The 22,899-nt window shown below is 37.8% G+C and overlaps 1 protein-coding gene across 2 annotated transcripts in view; it reads right to left on the minus strand.

The window, feature by feature from the left end:
• The window catches only part of CD93 (CD93 molecule), a 193,163-nt gene that overhangs the window by 79,192 nt on the left and 91,072 nt on the right, over window positions 1-22,899 (minus strand). Inside the window, exon 1 of one of the 2 annotated variants that reach the window (XM_044057012.1) lies at window positions 15,534-17,379. The exons of the other annotated variant lie outside the window; for it this stretch is intronic. Coding sequence (XP_043912947.1) covers window positions 15,534-17,280 — 1,747 coding nt within the window. The 5' untranslated portion in view covers window positions 17,281-17,379. Of the gene's footprint in view, window positions 1-15,533; window positions 17,380-22,899 lie in introns of those variants that run through there. 2 annotated transcript variants of the gene reach the window in all.

A 22,899-nucleotide genomic window follows, 5' to 3' on the forward strand; every position in this document is an offset into this window, starting at 1 on the left:
GGTGTTGTTAACGTCCATCACCATGCACTCAAAACATGTCCTGTCTTATTACAGGATTAACTATTCCCTGCATGCAGTTATGGAATGTCCTGTCTAGTTACAGGTTAACTACCATTGTCATGCACTCACAGCAGGCCCTGTTGTATTACAGGATTAACTATTACCAGCATGCAGTTTTGGAATGTCCTGTCTAATTACAGTTTCACTACCATCATCATGCACACACACCATGTCCTGTTGTATTACAGGAGTAACTATTACCAGCATGCAGTTATGGAATGTCCTGTCTAATTACAGGTTAACTACCATCATCATGCACTCACAGCATGTCCTGTTGTAGTACAGGATTAACTATTACCAGCATGCAGTTATGGAATGTCCTGTCTAATTACTGGTTAACTACCATCCTCAGGCACTCACAGCATGTCCTGTCTTGTTACAGGATTAACTATTACCAGCATGCAGTTATGGAATGTCCTGTCTAATTACAAGTTAACTACCATCATCATGCACTCACAGCATGTCCTCTTGTATTACAGGACTAACTATTACCAGCATGCAGTTATGGAATGTCCTGCCTAATTACAGGTGAACTATCATCATCATGCACTTACAGCAGGCCCTGTTGTATTATATGATTAACTATTACCAGCATGCAGTTATGGAATGCCCTGTCTAATTATAGATTAACTACCATCATCATGCACTCACACCATGTCCTGTTGTATTACAGGATTAACTATTACCTGCATGCAGTTATGGAATGTCTTGTCTAATTACAGGTTAACTAAAATCATCATGCACTCACAGCATGTCCTGTCCTATTACAGGACTATTACCAGCATGCAGTTATGGAATGTCCTGTCTAATTACAGGTTAACTACCATCATCATGCACTCACAGTATGTCCTGTCGTTATTACAGGACTAACTATTACCAGCATGCAGTTATGGAATGTGCTACCTAATAACAGGTTAGCTACCATCATCATGCACTCACAGCATGTCCTGTTGTATAGCAGAACTAACTATTACCAGCATGCAGTTATGGAATGCCCTGTCTAATTACAGGTTAACTACCATCATCATGCAGTCACAGCAGGCCCTGTTGTATTACATGATTAACTATTACCAGCATGCAGTGATGGAATGTCCTATCGAATTACAGGTTAACTACCATCATCATGCACTCACAATACGTCCTGTTGTATTACAGGATTAACTATTACCAGCATGCAGTTATGGAATGTTCTATCTAATTACAAGTTAACTACCATCAGCATGCACTCACATGTCCTGTTGTATTACAGGATTAACTATTACCAGCATGCAGTTATGGAATGTTCTATCTAATTACAAGTTAACTACCATCAGCATGCACTCACAGCATGTCCTGTTGTATGACAGGATTAACTATTACCAGCATGCAGTTATGAAATGTCTTATGTAATTACAGATTAACTACCATCAGCATGCACTCACAGCATGTCCTGTTGTATTACAGGATTAACTATTACCTGCATGCAGTTATGGAATGCCCTGTCTAATTACAGGTTAACTACCATCATCATGCACTCACAGCATATCCTATTACAGGATTAACTATTACCAGCATGCAATTATGAAATGTCTTATGTAATTACAGATTAACTACCATCATCATGCACTCACATCATGCCCCATTTTATTACAGAATTAACTGCCACCACTAAGGACACACTACATACCCTGGCTGCCAGCAGGCTTTTTTACCACTAGTATGAGTTTACTACATGCTCTTTTTGCCGTTAGAATACCTATCACCTTCCCTAACTAAAATGTTTTGAGAATATGATTATCATGCCAACTGTATAATTTTTAAAATAAAGTGCTTTGGGGTACACATCTTCATTCGGTCATGTCACATTGAATTTTATGTTGATTCAGTTTGTAAAGAGTGGGACTGGACCCCCCCTTAAAAGCCCATCCTTAAGAACTAGATGTGGCTGTTATGGAGGTGATATCCCCCTTTTACAAATGGAATTAACAGAAAATATAGTTTGTCATTATAGATGTTGTGATATGTAAACCTAAAAGCTTAAAATAGTGTTTTATTCCCATATATTAATAATACTGTTTAGGTATGCATGACTGATATGACATAATTGATGATGTGTTCTATGAATTTAAATTATGCAAATTGCTTAAGTGGTATAACCTTAAAATTGCTTAAGTGGTAGTCATAGGCAATTTATAACCTATCTTTATCCTCAATGGCTAAATTATGGCCAGCATGAACTCATTATGTGCACTACTTTATTACAGCATTACTTACTCTCAGTACACAATCTCCATAAATCCTGTCTGATTAAGGGATTAATTATCACCATTACAAACTCACTGCATTCTCTGTCTAATTATGGGATTAATAACCACCATCACAATCTCACCACATGCTCAGATTATAAGATTAATTGCCACCATCATAAGATCACTGCATGCTCAGTCTGATTACAGGATTTACAACCATTACAAACTCACTGCATGCTATGTCTAATTGCAGGATTAGTTACCACCATTAGCTCACTGTACTTGGTCAGATTACAGAATTGATTACCACCATCATAAAATCATTGCATGCTCGATCTTTTTGCAGGATTAACTGTTACCACTATGAGCTCAATGCATGCATGCTCAATCTGACTGCAGGATTAATTACCACCATCATGACTCACTGCATGCTCTGTCTGATTACAGAATTAACTGCTACCATTGTGAGCTTGCTACATGCTAGTTCTGAAAAACTGACTCACCAAGAGTTCTCCTCCCCTCACACTAAACTTAGTCTGCGTTCTTCTTTCTGTCTCTCTAAGCCCCTCTAAATGTATAATTACTCAGATCTTCTATGTTATTTCTCCCCTTCTCTAAGTAAAGCTATTTATATACTCTAGTGTAAACCTATTCTTGTATTAACATGATGCTAAGTACATTAACCATTGTCTTCTCATGTACTCTCTTGTTAATACATTGTAATATCTTAGAAGTTAAGTTAAATTTTAAGCAAAACTCTAAGCAACTGGCCATTTTTTCTTTCTTCAACTCTATTCTGCTTGTAATGGATTGTGCAAAGTCTTTACTAACAATATTGCTTTAAAAATTGTATTATATCAGTGTATGTACCTAAATGCATTGTGTTAAGTCTTAACTAACATTATTGTTGTAAAAATTGTATTCTAGCTGTATATATGCTTAAATGTCTAAATGTGGAACTTTTCTCCTCAGGCCCCCGCTGAAAATGGGTTACGTGACACAGTCGGACTATCCCAGTTAACAAATGTCAAATAAATAAATAAAATAAATAAACCACCACATCCAAGGCATAATCATGATTTATCTGAACACTGGATTAACTGCCACCAGCACTAGTTCATTTTATTCCCCCCACATCATGCCTCATATGATTACTAGATTAACTATTACTAGTACAAACTCAGTGTACGCCCCATCGGATTTCATAATTAATTACCCCCCCTCGCATGAGCTTAGTGCATGCATCATATGATGACAAGATTAGTTACTATCAACACAAGCTTGCAGCATACTCTTACTGGATTACAATATTAATTACCACCATCAACAGACCACTCCATATTCCATTTGAATGCAGAATTAATTACCACCACTTCAAGATCACAGTATGCTCTGTACATTTATAGGATTAATTACCAACACTATGTGCTCACTGTATTCTTTATCTGATTACACAATTAATTACCTTCAGTGCAAGTTCAATGTATGCTGTGTGTGATTATGGGATTCATTAGCATATGACACAAGCTTGTAACATATATTGCCTGATTAAATGATTAATCAGTGTTCATCCCGAACTCACTCCATGTCATTGCTACACTATTATTTAATTCAGTGACCTTCTTCATGAATGAGAGCACTGCACTCTCTTAAGAAAGAGACCTTATGATTAAGAGGTTCTAGAGATCCTGTCTGGGTCTGGACATTTTAGTAATAGCACAGCTAGTGCATCTCAGAGGCTGATTTAAGAGAAGGCTTATTGGAAAGAGTAAGCCTTGACAGTGGAAGAGGCAACTAGAAGAAAAATCAATTGAAAAAAGTGAGATACTTTTCATGGTAAATTAAGCACCTTAATAAACAGGTTTGTACCTGTTAGTGTGGCCAGGCATCACAACAAACGCTTCACTCCATGGTGGACAAAAAAGTTATCACAACTGAAAAATAAAAAGCAAAGGCCCTCTTGAAGAGGTATAAATGTACTATGTGTGCCTATATAAAATATAGCTATATTACAGAAAAAAAATCCTCAAGGAGTTTATCTGTGAAAATTAGAACTGACAATGAGAACCATCTAGCCGAGAAAACTAAGATGAATGAAAAGTTCCTATTCAAGCAACTAAGATGATTTAGGAAAGAAAATACCCTTCCCCATACATTAGTGTTACGTATGGGATTCAAAAAAAAGCAAATTACATCCTTACTGTATAAGTATTCATGAAGTGCAGTAAGGATGTAATTTGCTTTTTCACTGAGGAAGGCTGCTTAGCCGAAACCAGTTTGAATTGGATTAAATCTTTCTAGTGGCATTACATGCCTTACTATTATATATTAAAAATATTTATAGCTGCACATGCTGGCCTCTTGTGTTTTCTTTCATTTTGGTTTGGCTGGGCATACCGTACTTGCGAGGCATGGGGTTTGCACACATTCCTTGTGGGGAGATCATGTTTGACTGATCTTATTCAGATTTATGATGACACCTGTTGCTCAATGGACGTGGGTCTTGCTAGTGGAATTGTTTACCTGGATAGCATCGTCACCTCACAGCAAGAGGTTCCCCGGTTCAACTCTCAGCTGAGGTGCCTCCTGTGTGGAGCCTGCATGTCCTCACTGTGTTCATGTGGGTTTCCTCTGGGTGCCCTGCTTTCCTCCCACATTCCAAAACATGCAGTAGGTGGATTGTATACTCTAAATTGGCTATAGGTGTGAGTGTGCATGTGAGTATGTGGTGTGACAGAACTACTGTGGTAAGGCTAACCACCTGGCAGTACAAAATCTTGTGTCTAGATAACTGTCACTGTTGAAGTGGCACTCTGACCCCATGCATAAAAATGAGAAAAAGGGGTTGTGGATGGAGAAGACCTGTAATGTGGATGGATGGATGGATGGATGTAGAAGACCTTTAATGCAACCCCCATGACACAAGCTCACACCATACCTGAAGCTATGAAACATAATATGAATATCTACATTGTATGCTGGATAGCAAACTAGCTATCAGGAAGGAAATTTAGAGTGAGACCAGAGCATTCCTTTTCAAAAATAAGAAATGTTGATTTGGGGGTCCACCAGGGATCTGTTCTTGTCCCATGTTGTTTGGGCTATTGTTATCTAAGTTCCCAGTATGAGATAACACCAGATTAAGTAAATTTGCTGATGATACTACAGTTGGAGTATAGTTACAAATATATACAACCATAATAAAACTGCAAAATTATCTAGACATTTTATTAATTTGGGTCATTGAAATGGGATGTAATTTGGTGCCAGGAAACGTAATGTGATGCATTTTGATTCTGGAAATAACCATTATCCTTAAGTGCTGAATAATGACATTTTGACTTCAGTAAGTTCTGTCAGAAATTTAAGACACATGGTGAATGATGTTTTGGACTTTGATGATCATATCTAGACAGGTGTGACACGGTGGTGGTGCTGCGGTAGCGTTGTTGCCTCACAGTAAGACGCTGTCCAGTTCGATTCTCAGCAAGAGCGTCTTCTGTGTGGAGACATGCGTGAATGGGTGTACCTTCGTTGAAGGTTGTGCGTCAGGCCTGGCAAGCCGGTACGTAAAAATCAACTGCCAATCATAAGCGGACCGGAGTTCCGCTGTGGCGACCCCTAACCGGGAAAAGCTGAAAGACACAAACATCTAGACAGGTGTGAGGAAGTGTTATAGCCTTTTAAAAGACATTTTAAGGAGTGTTAGCAGTATTGAGAAAGAAGTCTTAATTCCACTTGTTACCTCTACCCTACAACCAGTTATAGATAGAATACTGTGGGTCTTTCGATTGTTATAATGCTTGCCAAATAAATAGACATGAGAAAATCTAGAGGATGGTCACAAGGCTAGTGAGAAGAATGAAAAACCTCAGCTATAAAGAGAGATGTGAGATTATTTCCCTTGTACTAGGTTAGCTATAGGCTTTTAAGAGGTGACTTGATTCTTGCGTACAAATCACTAAGAAATGAGGCATTACCAGCCTTGCTTGGTGTTACATTTTTGGGACATAGTATCTTTACCTGGAATAACAATCTATATGTGAGAGTGCCAGATGTAAAACAACAGTTAAGAGAAGGTATTTTCATCATAGAGCAGGAACAATATGGAACTTTCTCCCTAGATATATAAGGGAAGTTGGTAGTGCCAAACTTTTCGAGTTCTTGATAGATAAACGGTATAGAACTTTTGTTTAAATTCCTGGTCTAACTGTTAGCAAACTCTTAACTGGCTCCTAGGAGCTCTGAGTTTGAATTTCAACACTGAACATTGAATATAACTGTTGTTCTAGTTGTCTGAAGGGGAATTCAGAAATAAAATAAATGCCAATATTCAAACTGTCTTTTAAAATTATATACATCATAAGTGCAATCATTTCAAGCAAATGCACAAATAATTGTAAAGTGATTCAAAGATACAGTTACCAGATTACACAACTGGGATGCAACAGTTTCAGTGGTACTATGCATTACCAGTGGAGAAGAAAACCAAAACTATGTTACTCGCCACCTCACAAAGACTTAACAGAAACTACCCCCAATTTGCTAATCATTAAAATATTAATGAACCCCTTGGAAATGTTCACATATATAGATAACACAGCATTCGGCAATACCCCACTCTCAATGTTCAGCACCACACTCAAATCACTAAAGCCACTGTCAATAAAGTTCTCTTTTCTGTAAGAAAGTCTCATACTTCCTTCCTCCCAGAGGTAGAAATGACAAAGGTAAAGGAGTCCTTTTACCACAGCTCAAACATGGACTCCCCTTAATCAACATCACTTCAAAAAAGAAATCCCTCCTTACTCCAAACCATCAATAGCCTTTTGTAGATATATACCTCCCCCAAACAGTGCACCACTGTCAGATCTTCACTAAAGCCAAATGCATAGACATTGCAGAAACAATTGCCCTTCTTATAGTCTACATTTTATTCAGACTTATACACATACAATCCTTACTCTTTGATGGCAGGCTCTCATTGTAGTCAATGTCCAGCTTCACCTCCAATCTCCTAACTCCCTTCACTAAACTGAGGCAAACAGATCATGCATTTTCAATCATGGCCCCTAATAAAACAAATAAATGGTGTATCTGCCAACTTCAAAACTCCACCCAAAAAATTACTAAAAAACCCATGAGGCAAGGTTCATCATCAAAAATGACTTTATTCAGCAAAAATTAATTGGTTTCATCTGTTACCAAATACAGACTCTATTCAGAATGCAATCACACAACACTGTCACTTAATTTTAAAAGTAAACAATCTAAACACATACAAAGCATTCATCAATGAAATTCATCTAAGACAACTGCATTTGTCCATAAGAACACTGGTCACGGAACTCATTCAATTCAGTCCAGGTGCTTTAACGGTACTAAAATATAACTGCTAATACAATTCCCTTTTTTACTCAAATTGCCCCATCTAATATGATAGTTATTTATTTATTTATCAATTAAAATCAGGACATATATCTGGATGTGTCACTAAAGCATTATTTTAATCCCTTTTTATGGAGTACACATGCTGATAAATTCTATTTCTCAATGCTTTCTCGGTCTTACCTATAGAATATGAATAAAAAGGGAGGGAAGTAGCAATTGCCACTACACCAAAAGTATTACAATTGAAGTGGCCAGGGCGCTAAAACAAATTATTACATGGAGCAATAAATATCAATAAATTAATAAAGCTATATTGGTTACAATATCCACAAATAGTCATACTCCCCTGTACATCGCTAACCTTTTTATTATATTAATATTGTATTTGTTTTTGTTTTACTTTTGTTTACCAGATCTGTCTAACTGGGTTTAATCAAAAATTAATTTTCACTTGCGGTCTGGAGAGAAAAGCCAACATTTACCAACATTTACATATTACTAACATTTTAAACAGATATTCAGTAAAATACATGAACATGCATTAAATAATGTACATTAACAGTTACACATACATTTGCTAATTTAACTACATTTATATTTATTTGTTTTTATTTATAAAAGATATGTATGCATTATCAGATGTTGAACATTTGAAGAGGTGTATTAGTGGGATTGTCAGATAGATAATAAATCATGTGCTTAGAAATTCAAAGAAATGGAGATGAGGGATGGACCTTGATAGGGTACAAAATGTTAATATTGTAGTTAAGACATGGGGTATAAAGCAGGTTAAGAGACGGTTATATATATGGCTATCATAAGGCTTATATCAGAAGTATAGAAGTGGGGTTAAGCAGTGCCACAAAATAATTTATATTGCTGGAAGATGCTAGTAAAACAATTCAGGCATTTGTGAAGGCTTGTTCTTAGGCAAAGGATTCTGAACAAAGCGAAATCGTTTGACTATATGGCAAGCTGAAGCTAACAGAGGCATTTATCCCGGAGATGTACAGCAGCAGATCCATTAATTTGATAGGTGAAGTTTTAGTTGTGTTTTAATTGAGTTTGTTTGCACTCTAAATGGATTTCATTGGTAGTGGGATGTGTTCCATAGTTTAAGTACACTATTTGAACAGAGAGTCACCTGCAGATGATTTGGTTATAATGATTAGTAATTTTTCTCTAGAGCATAAAACTCTATTGGGAAGTAATGCTATATTAAATTGTTAAGGTCTGGGTAATTTTCTGGCTTATAGAGAAGTCTGTGTATTGTAGTTAGCTGAGAAACAGTTAGGTGGCATGGTAGTTCTAAACAGTTTAATTCTGAGGGCTAGGCAGTGGTGTGCTGGATTCTTATAGTTTACTGCAAATTTGGCTATTTTATTATAACATTTCTCAAGTTTGGACAGTTGTGAGACTTGAGTGTTAGTGAAGACTGGGGAAGTAGAGAGTACTGAGATGACAGTAAGAAAGTAGAAGGTATATGTCTTCGGCTATATTAGTGAGGTAGGTTTTTACTCTGCATAATGCATCTTGCTTTTGATAATTATTATTATTTTTTTTGACCAGGTGTGACCCCTAGTAATTTTGCGTGGTTTATTTTATTGATCATGGTATTGTTGGCACAGATGATAGTTAATAGTGTTATTTTGGTAGATTTGTGTTCTGGGGTGAAGAGCAGCAAGTTATTTTTTTTTTTTTTTTAGGGTTTAGATGTAGTTGTGAGTTATTTAGCCATGTTTCAATTGATAAGGATTCTCATGTTAAGTCTTGATGTTTGGCAGAGCAAATTAGGGTCAAGTCATGAGTTTGTTGAACTAGGGTAGTATTTTTATAGCAGTGTATATGTTATTGATGAAGATGTTAATATAGATCCTTGTGGGACATCTTAAGAAGGCAGAGAAATAATTTTTCCATTTCACTGCTTGCCCTCTGTTTGAGAGGTAACTATGGAACCACTGCAGCGAAGAGTTGGTGAGCCCTAAAGATGAGGGTTTATGCAAGAATTTCTGGTGAGAGGCAGTATCAAAAGCTGTTGATAAGTATAGGAAGATGGTAGAAACTAGGCTTCTATAGGAGTTGACAGTACTGACAAAACTCAGCAAAGAAGCAGCGGTGCTGTGATGAGGTCAGAAACCAATGTTGTTTACATGGCTAAGTGCCAAATGTGTCCTATTTTTTTATATAGGCAAGACAAGCAGAATTTCTAAAAATCAGATTAGTGAACACAACACAGATACTAGGAAAGGGGAATCACCAATGCCTTATTTAGGCATATTAAAGAAAGACGTGTGAATGGGTGTGCCTTCTCTGAAGGTTTGTCATTGGGCTGGCAACTCGGCACCATAAAAATCGACTGCCAGTCATTAGCGGACCGGAGTTCCGCTGTGGCAACCCCTAACTGGGAAAAGCCTAAAAGACAAACAACAACAACAACAACAAAGAACATAGTGATCATTATTTTACATTTTTGGTAGTTGAACAGTTAGTTAGAGATCCACAGGTTAAAATTATGGACTTACACCTGGATATCTGTGAGCTGAAATGGCAGTTGAGATTAGATGCAACTCAGTATCCAGGAATTAATGAGGCTACCAATATAGCATGTATTTTAAAGTTAAAACATTTATTAGGTTAGAATATACATGGAACAGTATCATTATTTTTTTATGTTTTAAATGAGTGTATTATGTTTACTTATTCATATGTATATACATATACAGCATCTATTTTTAAATATTTTTAAATGGAATGTATCAGTTAATTATGTGTTAATTTATGTAATTAATTAATTCAAGTGTATTTAAAGGCTGGGCAAACTATTGTATGATGCTCTGAGGAAGTCCCTATCAGGGGAAGAAAGTGCTAAACCTTTTCATTAAAGTCTTTTTACTTGGTCCGTGGCTGTGTTCCTTGTGCCGGGCTGAAGTGTTCTGAAGGAGGTCAGAAGCCATGTTGGGTTGACGACTGAAGCTGGCTATCTATTAGATAATTGTGAAATTATGTATGGACACCGCCTCAGTTAAGGATAAAATGTGCCAGTGCCACTCCAATATTTCCTGTATAAATTTTACATCCATAGAAAAACCTAAATGTATGGCTTTGTTAAACAGCCTTTCAGATTTCACCCCTGTAATTAATTGCTTCCTTAAGATTGGGGCAAATATCTTTTCCCAATTCCCCTGTACCTTTCTTATTATATTATCTAAATAATTCCTATCTATAAACATTTGTCTTAAAATCATCTTCCTCTCAAAACATCAGTCTTATGAAAACATTGTACTTAACCTTCCAAATTGTCCTTTTCCCACATTACATTTCATCTATATGGGATGGTTACTATTAAATGAAAATAAGAATTATTAAAAGTACTTTTATTTAAATATTAGAAATAAACTTAGCTCTTTCTAAAGTCTTGCTCAAGTCAATATTCAAAAAATGAAGAGATTCAGTAGATTAAATATATTTCAACTGAAAAGAAATTTATGGAAGTGTTCAAAATATTCATAAAATCTTTCAAATTCTCAATAGAATCTTTCCACAAAATAAATATAACAACTAAAAAACTGACACAATGTCCTTCCCAGGTTTCAGGAGAAAACTAAATGTTAATTTCTTTCACCAAGGGAAGTGTAAATGCTACAACAAAGGCAACATCACATGTTGCTGCGCATTGTCTTACCATGACCTCCACACAAACAATATTATAACAGAAAATAGAGCCTACGTATACTCAAGGCACTTCATGCACTACACCGATAAGCCCCACTGTTTGACCTTGCTAAAATAATCACCCCTATAGGTGCTTCATGCTAAGGCCGTCACCAATCTACATACCATGTAATACCTTACTGTATATAACTACACAAATAATATGCATTATGCATATAAATACATTTTTATACTGAACACAATTTCACTTTACTGTATTCTACAAATACTTATCACTGCTATGTAGATATAAACGTTATAATCCAATATATGTAACACCTTTAATCATCTCCTATTAATTTTTGATTATGCACTGTATATTTTTCTAATGTTGTAAACTCTTCGTCTCTTTTGTTCTGCATCCTCTCCTGAGCTGAGTCTAAAATAGTCTATTATGACCAGTGTGCGTCACATCAGTTACTATACCCATATCTATATCTCTCTATCTATATAATTTATATTTATATAGTAATTAGCAACATTACACAAGAATATATCTTGACTGTTGTCAGTAGAATACAAAACTAAATTGCCTTTGGTGCTTTTTTCAGCAGATCTTAATGCTGAGTTGACAGACAATGATCAGGTTTATGTGCAAAGGTTCATAGCTTCATAGGCGTTTACTAGGCTAACAACCACTAAGACCTTTTTAACCCTAGCCATGCATCCCAAATCTCTGTCAAGTTCTGGTATTCTTGACAACTGTAAGCAGGGGCTTGGGAGATTTACAGATAGCCAGGGTCCATTACAGACCTAGGTGCCAAACCAGGGATGAATTTCTTGTTCCCCATCCAATTGCCAAGTAACACCTGTTACATCTGAATCAGGTTCACATGGATGGGGAGCTTGTTCCAGAGAAGGGGTAGTATCTGGGATACATGCCTGTCTCTCCAGCAGGTCCTATTTATATCACAGGCAAGGTTTAAATCTTTAGAATGGGTAATTCTGGTACTGTTTGTTTTGTGGATGTGCAGGAGGTCCATCAGGGAAGGGTACAACAATGCCCTATATATCAGGCATAGATCTCCTCTCAATAGCCTGTATGACACAGGATACAGAGATAGGGCTTTGAGGTGGTCTGCATAGGACATGTTACGCATGCCCTGTATTTTTTCAGTAAGGAACCACTGTTCCAATTGTTAGATGTGCCTGGTTAGGTACATAGCAAAGGGACACTGAACTCAATGAGAGGTCTGATGAATGCTGAATATAATGGAACAATGACCTCCTTGGACCTAGATGCCATACCTTTGTTTATAAGTTGCATAACATGGAATGATTTCTTCACTAAGGTAAACACATAATGGCCAAAGGCTAGATTACTGTCTATGTGTGTACCCAAGTCCCTGACTACTGGGTCAGCTCTTAGGGGTATACTGTTAAAATGATAGTTACCAGGGTGGATGACTTCTAGAAGGATACTATCATGGATATCTTGGCATGTAGTTTTAGTCCATGGCTCTAACACAAGTTATGTGTCTGTGTCAGCCCCTCCTGGAGAACTATAGTGCCAATGGGGGAATTCTATGACTGCGCCTAATTTGAAATCATTTTCAAATTTGGTGAGCCAGAGACCTTTGACATTGGCCTTGATTTCAGAGAAGTAAATACCAAAAAGGACCGGTCCCAGGACTGATTCCTGAGGGACTCTGCTTGGGGCTGGCCTCTCTGGAGAGGTGGACTCTCTAATTCTAACAACTTGGGTCCTGCTTGCGAGTCTGCTGGCTATAAAAACATTTATATTGGCATATTACTTAACAATTTTTGCTAACAGACATCACGTGCAGACAATTTGCTCTGATACATCCATAATTCAAAATCTTATATACCTCAGAGACTTAACACAGAAACAAGCCATGTAGCATAGAGCCTACCTACTTCTCTAGTGATATGGATAACAGGCTATTGTAGCTAAATTGAGAGGAATGTCAGGTGTATGCAAAGGTAAAGTAGTTACCTAAAGGGACTTTGTTTTTATTACTGGGATCAGACTGCATCTGCCAATAACTTCATAAAGTTTCTTAAACCTCTGGATGAAAGACTGCAACTTCTGTCTCTTATTCGCCTGCATTCTAAACTTCTAATCGGCAAATCTTTCACTTGTGGCAAAATGACTGGCTGCCAGGTAGCCTTTCTTATTTTATTTATTTATCTGGTTATTTTAATTCCTCCACTCCCACAAATCCTTTATCAGTGCTAGCGTAGAATGGAAATAGGAGTAACTGTCAGAAAATTAGGTACTTTCAAACTGGTCCTTTAAGACAGCTGTGATTTTAATAGAAGTATTTAACTTCCCAGTAAAGAACATGCATTGAGCATGTGTGTGTGTGTGTGTGTGTGTGTGTGTGTGTGTGTGTGTGTGTGTGTGTGTGTGTGTGTGTGTGTGTGTGTGTGTGTGTGTGTGTGCGTGTGTTTGCACTTTTGCTCATGTTTTGTCCTTGGGGTGCCTGTCATAAATCTCTCTTTTCAGGGGCAACCTGAGAGTACTGTCTAGTTAAGTTGCATACTTTGCAAGTGAGAACTCAGGGAATTAAATCCAGCACTACAGGATGAAGTCGGTTAACAACAAACCAGTACATGATGACTAAAGGTTAAGCATACAGGTACAAGTCAGCTTAGGTTACATGCACTGAGAGTGCAGCAGTCTACCATTTGTGTGAAAAAATACAAGTAATTTCTGTCTTTTCTGGTGCTTAATTATATACAAGTAAGAAACAGATCTTACAGTTCTAAGTAGGATATGTAGAACCTGCCCTTATGCACTGACTTCATCTGACACATTGTTTCAGCATTATTAACCATATTAAATGAGTTTATATTTACATCCTACTCTATCCCACCTCACTTGTAATGGTACTTGTAGACTTCCTTTCTTGATCCAAAACAGAACAAAGAAAGCAAAGCGGTGCAGCTTTCATCCATCTGAGCATTTCCAAAGCCAGCAAGTACAGAACAATGACAGGAAAGAATGCTTGTTGTTGGATTTATAGGATGCATATGAAGAGTATCTAGCCTTCCCAAATGTAAATAAATTCAAATGTGTGTACCTCTGTTGAAAAGCATTTTATATATATGTATCTATAAATATGTATTTATACACAGAACACACATATACACGTGTACAAGTAATTATGCAATTACACTGAATATAGACTCTCACACACAAACCCAAACACACATGCGTACATATTTAATAACACACTGTATACATATACATATATATATATATACACACACACACACACACACACACACACACACACACACACACACACAAATATACACCCACATATGCATTTAGTACACTGAAATATATATGTATATATACATGCGCAAATGCACATTTATGTAATTGTGTATTGGTGTGGAAAGGCCCAGAGTAGAGGACAGCAGGTAGTGTGCTGTCAGTGCCAGTGTCAGTAACTGACATTAATTTTCCAAACTATATCAATAAATAACAGCTACAGTACCTAATTACACTGATATAACAGGATTTTCCAATAGCTGCCAACTCCGTTTCAAGAATATTGCTGTACACAATGCCAGCCACTGTAAGAAAAAAATCATCCTCTGTTATTTTAACATAATTCACTAAACACATTGTCTTCTGGAAGGCCTGGCTTTGTGACTTTTATTGCAACAAACAATAAAAATGTGGAAAGTGACTTAAACTAACAGAATCTTTGCATCCTCATGGGTCAGAATGGCAGTTGCTGTAATGTAACAAACTAATAATGCAAGCATGTTTTCTGCTTTGTTTTTAAGGTTGTGACTTGGTCATTCTTGGGCTTTTTTTTCTTAAGCATTTACTGCCAGTTATGAATTTATTCATACAAAACACAAAGAACAGAATAAAATACCCCCCCCCCCATTCTCCTTACTTACTTGCCTGACTGTAACTGGCAACTCTAATTTTTGTGCAAGTATCCAGAGTCACCAGTAAATTAACTTTAATAAGACACTACACAGCTAAAGCACTGCAGTTAACCAATGACAACTACAACACTATGTGTGACTAAGTTACACATACCGTATGTAACAATAAAATACATGGTTCACATTCTTCCCTGACCTGAGGAGTCCAAGCATATTTTAGTTCTTTTTTCTCTGCTGAGATCATATTGTTTCATGCCACTTAATTACCTGGCATCCAGTAATAATTATCGGCTGCACTTTTTTTTACGTCATTGCCTTTAGTTTTCCTCTTCTTCCTCAGTCTAATACATATCAGTAAACAAACTGCACAGACGACAAGCAGAAGTACAGCGCTGCTTGTAACAATAGGTAGTAGTAACTTATGTCCCTGAGACTGCGGAGCATGTTTTAACAGGCTGTCTGTGGTCAGCAAACTTGCGTCAGGCTCACCTGCTACAGTGCTATAAGGCATAGTTCCAAAGGCATTCTCATCAGATGGAACAGGTTTAAGTGAGACCGCTGAGTGGGTTACAGAGTTCTGTACCTCACTTACTGTGAGAATGGTCTGCTCAGATTGATCACCTGTGTGATGTGAGTTAGGCAACACATTTCCACTTAACCTTGGTCTACTAGTCATGGTGGTTGATTTATGGTGAGGAACACAAGAAATACCATTTGGTGCCAGGGCATATCCTTCCCTGCAGGAACACTTAAAGCTGCCATTCAGGTTTGAGCACATGTCCTCACAAGGGTTTTTTTCACACTCGTTCCTGTCAATGCACTGATCTTTACTTGCCATTATGAAACCCTCATAGCAGTAGCAAATAAAATTCCCAATGGTATTCATGCAGCCCTGAACACAGGGTGATCTGGCACACTCATCAATGTCTTGGCATTGTGTATTAACAAATTTAAACCCAGCACTGCACTGACAGTGGAAGCTGCCCTCTGTATTGATACAGAGATGGTCACAAGGCTTACTAGCACATTCATCTACATCACTGCAGTTCTTCTGGTTGCCAGTTAGATGATAGCCTTTTGGGCAAATGCATTGAAATGTATTGTTAAAACTGATGCAGCCATGCTCACAGGGATTAGGTTCACAATAGTTCCATGGGAGACAAGTAATTTGATCTTCGGCTAGTTGGTAATCATCAGGACATTCACATATAAATTGACCACCTTCAGTTTCTTTACAAGAGTGACTACACCCCCCATTGTTAAAAGTACATCCATATTCTGGAGTTGCACACAATGGCCCAGATGCAGACCAGTGGAATGTTTCTTGTGATTCCCTGCATATATAAGTCTTATCCACATCAGGATTATTAGATGTGCAGGACACCATTGCTATAGATCCAAATGGCACTAATAATAAGGAAGCACTTTCTGTTGCAAAAGGGGTTGTATAAGTTACTTTCCCTGGTCCACCCAAAGCAACCCTTTGACACATACCTTTAAAACTGAACTTACACATGAAGTATTTTAACATTTTGTTGCATGAGACATCGGACCACTTCATGTTCTTGTCAGACTTTTCAGAGTTGTAAGTGAGGATAACACACCTCCTTGTAGTGCAGGATTTTGTAGGCTCTTTCTGCCAGTTGGAATAGTCGGATTCCTCACCACCAGAGATCCAGATGTAGCCTTTCAGTGGTTTGTGCTCCTGGTAACATTGTTTCACTGGAAGATACAATCCTATCCACAGATCATGTGAGTCAGCAGTGTGGTCACTAAAGGAGATGTTGTTGAGTAAAGACTGGACATGTACAGCCTCAGCTGCAGTCTTTATTGTTATTAGATTGCCTCCGTTTGAGTGGCATTCTCTCTGAGCAGTGTCAAAATTCACTGATGCATCTCTTATATGTACTGTGTAGCAAGCACTGGGCACACAGATTGTTTCAGTCTGTTCCAGCAAAACATTTAGCAGCATCTGATGTAAAGTTATTAAAGCCAAAAGCAGAGCGTTTGTCATCGTTTTCTGCTATGTCTGCAGATAACACTAAAAAGAAGCTGTCTCCTAATCAAGCTAAAACAGAAGGGAAGGAAAGCAATATATTACAGAGGAACTGCATCACTAAGTCAGCATGCAGATCATTGTGACAGTGTAATCTGTTCATCTTGCATTTGTTATTTAAAGGAGGAGTCCTGCATTACAAAAGAAAACTCTTACAGACTACAGGGAAAAACAATTCCACATCACTGAACAATGGGCTATCCAAAACACTTATTTCCCTGCTTCCCAAATTTGCAATGATGCTTTCCGGTGCAAAAAACAACATATACCTTCAGAGAAGTCTGAATAAAACTAAGCACTCTTTTCTAGTGCACTGAAAAAACATTTTGTTTGCTTCCAAACTATAAGGAGACATGCAGGGGCAAATGAATATTACATCAGATAAATATCTAAGCGACCAATATTACATCAGATAAATATCTAAGCAACCAGTATCCCCAGAAATAATAAAATACAGATTCCATTCAAGGAAAGGATTTATATTTCTAATTGGACCATCGCAGAGGCTGAACATTATGCATATGCAGCACATCTGGAGTAGTGCTGAGCTCAAAACCTTATGGGATATTATACAAACACTGCGCATTGGCATCCACTCGTGGAATATTATCAAACACTCGTGGAATATTATGCATATATTGTCCTCTGTAGTAGTACTAAGCTCAAAGCGTCATGGGATATTATGCATATGCTGTACCTCTGCAGCAATACTTATCTCGAAGCATCATGGGGTGTTATGCATATACTGTGCCTCTGTAACAGTACTAAGCTCAAACAGTTATAGGGTATTATGTATATGCAGCAGTACCAATTCCAGCGACTCATGGAATATTGGAAAAACAACAGTCCCAGGGATGAAGCAGTAGCAAAAACTAATGAAAACCAAACCACCAGTCTGACCGAACAATGAAGGAAACCACCAGCAGTAGCGAAAAACACAGTTTAATATCACTTTTGTCTCAAAAGACTTCTTCAGAATGAAATAAAATGCACACAACAGCATCCCCTTATATATCAAGTCAAAATAATTACCTAATAAAACAATCAATTATTTCAAGTGCATTAGCAAAAGGAATACAGTCAATTAAAGGCACACATCTAATAACATAACAGACAGTTCATTTTAAAATCTTCAGTCTTCTATTCTTCAGAAAACATTTAATATTTACTGAGTCATTAATACCAGTTTTTTTGTCAGCCCCTAACCTGAGCTGCCACATAGTTTCTCTTTGTACCAGTTGGTCCTTATAGCCCCCCCCCCTCTTATATTTCTAACTACATGTTCCAAAACAGCAAACAGAAACTTTTTAAAACCACTACATGTAATAGAACGTTTAAATAGAGTTACAATAGTAGTGCTCTTTAATTCTTTTACTAAGTGGTCGTGTGGACATACCTACATAAAATTCATTGCACACAGAATAAACAGCAAGATAGACTATGCCACTAGTATTGCAGTTGTATACACCATCAATGGAAAGTGTCCTGTTCAAACAGGGTAGATCAATAGGGTCCCTCTAAAATAAAACGACATGAAGAACAAAAACCACATTTATACATCCCCTTACAGCATCTGCTGTTGTCAGGGGTACTTTTATATATGGAGTCAAACTGTAAACATTTTTTAAACAGTTTTTTATATACAAAATTGGGTCTATCACCTACAACTTGTATTAATTCGCTATTTCCGCATAAGATGTTCCAGTTTCTAGTAATAATGGACCTGATGTTAAATGCATCAACAGACATATCCAAAATACAAGAAGTACCAAAAGTATTTGTGTTAGCGCTGTTAGAACTTGAATTGAATAGAACTTGTATACTGTTGGTCTGTCTTTCCAGCTAAACATAAGTGAAGTTACAGTGCTGAGTGCAAGTAACATTAAAATTAAAGTACTGAGTGCAAATAACACAGTGGTGAGTGCAGATTTTAGGCCCTTACATTCAACTTATCTCTGGTGTGGTGTCTTGAATCAATCAGGGTATTCCCTGTAACCACTCCCACTGCCTTCTCTTTTCCCCCACCCCCCTCTTTCCTCAAACAGGTTAAACTGCTACAATTCAGTACAGGCATCATTTTCAAATCTAGGTGCTTACGATTTCCCTCTCTCTTCCCCCCTTGGCTGACCTGGTGTGACTTAGTGTAAGTTTCTTCATTGTATGGATCTTTTACTGTTTTTGTGTAACTGAATGACCTGCAGCTAAATTCTGGTTCTGCACAGACTGCTCTATTTTTTCAGAGGCTCTATAAGTAGCTAGTGACTTTACTGAATTTCTGTGGTAATATTTGTGTTTAAACTGAACCTGTACCTAGAGAAAGTGTATAATCAGAGCTCCTCCTTGCTGCATGTGTTTTTTTAATGTTTAAATTGCACACACACATTGAAGAAGTGCTTTTATGACTTGAATAACTTGGGCTAGCTATACCTGAAGTGCTTTTACTGACAATTTTCCAGTTGTACAATTTGAATAATTGATTTAGTTTTTCTGGTATATCTTTAAAATCTGGCAAGTGTTTATTTACTGCATTGCTCTCTTGCTTAGGTTTCTTAGCTATAAATCTTAGTTCATTCTGAAGTATGCTACTTTACCTGCCCACCAAACCTTTCTGAATGCATTATTATATAATAACTGCCTGTTGTTGCCTTCATGCTTACCCTAGAATTTCTACTTTTCTCTTTTCCTAGTTGAACTCTACAGTTCCCTACAAAACGGTGTCTACAGGACTGCAATCAGTTTCTCTCAACATTTAAACAGAGTAGGTTACACACAAAAAGCATTTGTTAAGCTTTTACTTACAGTGCTTTGTAATTAAGCAGGTCACCATATTGGTCAGCCATAGGGCTCTTTGTTTCTACTTGAGTGGTTGCCTCCTTCCCCTGTAACTGAAGTAAATTGACTCTTACATTAAGAGCTGTAATACTTACCTTATAGCTTTAGGACACCTTAGGAAACCTTGTAAACTGCAATAGCCCTTCGTTTGCCCTCGCTCGGCTCTCTTCGCTCCCTCCCTGCCCCAATTCCTCCCACCCCAGTACCTCTAAACTTATAGTACTATAGCCACTCCCCCACTTTCTAGATCCTATCTGCTTTCATCTGGGATAATTCCACCCACCCCCATTCTACTACCTACATTGTAATAGCACCTATTAGCTTTCATCTGGCATTCTCCCATCCCCCTTCCAGTACCTTTACCTCACCACTCTATCTTCTGGTGTTGCATCACCAGGTAAAACAAAGTTCCTTCACTCACTAGCTTAAACACATATAATGATATACGCCTCTTTACTACCCCTCTTGTTCACACCATACCTCCTTACCTTGTATGAAAACCAGTTTCTCACGGGATTTCAGGTCCCAAAAGGCCATACTATCGCCCAAGCTGCAAATCCTTCCACATTCAACCATACTTACAGTACCAGATCCTATCTAACATCTTGTTCAGTCTATCAACATCTCAACCCTAGGCACATTAGCCCTAGATCCAAACACTACCACAAACTAATAAACAAATTCCTGAAGTTCATCACCGAGTATAGACTCAACCTAATACTTGGTGGTGATATTCACCCCAACCCTGGCCCACTCACTTCAGATACACATAACCCCTCTACTTGTAATCTAAGCTACAAACCTACAATTAATAGGCCAACTAACTCTCTCCTAGTCTGTCATCTCAATATTAGAAGCATTAATAACAAGGTACATGAATTGCATGCACTTCTGGATGTCCACTCCCCTGAGATTCTCTGTTTATCTGAAACCTGGTTAAAACCTAACACCAAAGACAATGAAGTGTTACCACCTGGGTACAACATACACAGGCTGGATCGTGCTTCAAGGAAGGGGGTGGGGTAGCTGTACTCTATAAATCTGAGTTGAATGTCACCATAGATGTAATACAACCTCCTCAGATTAATAACTCGGAGATTCTTGCCACCAAATTGCAACTTAATAAAAATAAATGCATTAATATCATCTGTATGTACATTCCCCCAGGTGACAATATATCTACATTTGAAGATCTCCTGCACTGGCTATCATGTCACTACCCCCAAGAAACCCTACTACTTGGAGACTTTAACATAGACTGGGGCACCTGTTCCTTAGAATCCCCAACCACCCATATTAACCTGCATGCATTTACACAAATCATATCCACCCCTACCAGGATAGGTAAACCCAACCAAAAGGAAAGTATACTTGACTGGGTACTCATAAACAGTCACCTCCAACTGTATACCTCTGGTACCCTCCTTAATGGCCTAAGCGATCACCTTCTCACATATGTAATTAAGCACAAAACCATTAATTCCCAACAACCCTTACTCAGAAAGGTTAGAAACAATAAAAACTTTGACCCTGCCAAATTCCAACAAGAACTAAACTCATGTAATTGGTCTATTCTAAAACACCTCCCCTTTGAGGAAGCAGTAGCATACTTTAACAACAAATTCCTTGAGATCCTTGATTTGCATGCACCTGTTCGTTCAAAGAGAACCAAGGCAAAAACTGCACCATGGCTTTCTATAGAGTCTAAACTCAAAATTACCCTTAGAAACAAAGCATGGGCTTTATAGTGTTCTTCTAAAGACCCTCAAGATCACATTAAATACAGGCAATCCAGGAACAAAACCAAAAAATCAATTTTACAAGACAAAAAACAATACTACTGTAATTTACAGACAGAAAACCAAAATAACCCTCAGAAGTTTTGGGCAGGTTTAAATAATCTACTACATCCTGGACAAACTTCAACCCCAATCCCTGCTACTACTATTGATAAAACCCCTGAAGATGTTTCTGATAGTTTTAACCAATTCTTTTCTGAGACAATTTAAGCCCTAGCTAGCCAACTACCTCCTAGCTCCCCTGGTCCTGAAAGTAGCACCCCTAGAAACCTACTTGTGTTCAGCTTCCAACCAGTCGCCACTTCACTTATCCATACCTTGATCAAAAAATTAAAACCCACTACACTTTCTGCTGATCAACTCCCTGCCGGGTACCTACAAAAATCAGCTGATGCTATTGCTTACCCCGTCTCAATACTAATCAATAGAACCATAGTAGAAGCTAAAATTCCCACCATCTGGAAAATATCCTATGTAATCCCACTAAACAAAGGAGGCAGCTCTACTGAATTCTCCAGTTATAGGCCAATAGCTATACTCTCTCCACTTGCAAAGATTATGGAAAAATGTATTCATAGACAAATCATGCACCACCTAATCCAAAATCACCTTATGGCAAACACTCAGCATGGCTTCCATCCTCATCACAGCACTACTTCAACCCTCCTAGCCTTTACTAACACCATAAACCATAATCACAACAATAATTATATATCCTCAGCCCTCTTTTTGGATCTTTCCAAGGCATTCGATATGGTTGATCACCAACTTTTAATCCACACCCTGCAAACATTCTGTCTAGATACTGGAGCCCTCCAATGGTTTCAATCCTACCTGAATGGTCGACAGCAGGCTGTCCTCTGGCAGAACAAACTCTCTAACCTTCTACTTAACACCCTCGGAGTACCACAAGGCTCTATACTAGGGCCCTTGCTGTTCTCCATCT

Source organism: Protopterus annectens, chromosome 1.part2 (genome assembly GCF_019279795.1).
Source record: "Protopterus annectens isolate FY-2018-M chromosome 1.part2, PAN1.0, whole genome shotgun sequence".
Classification (NCBI taxonomy): domain Eukaryota; kingdom Metazoa; phylum Chordata; order Ceratodontiformes; family Protopteridae; genus Protopterus; species Protopterus annectens.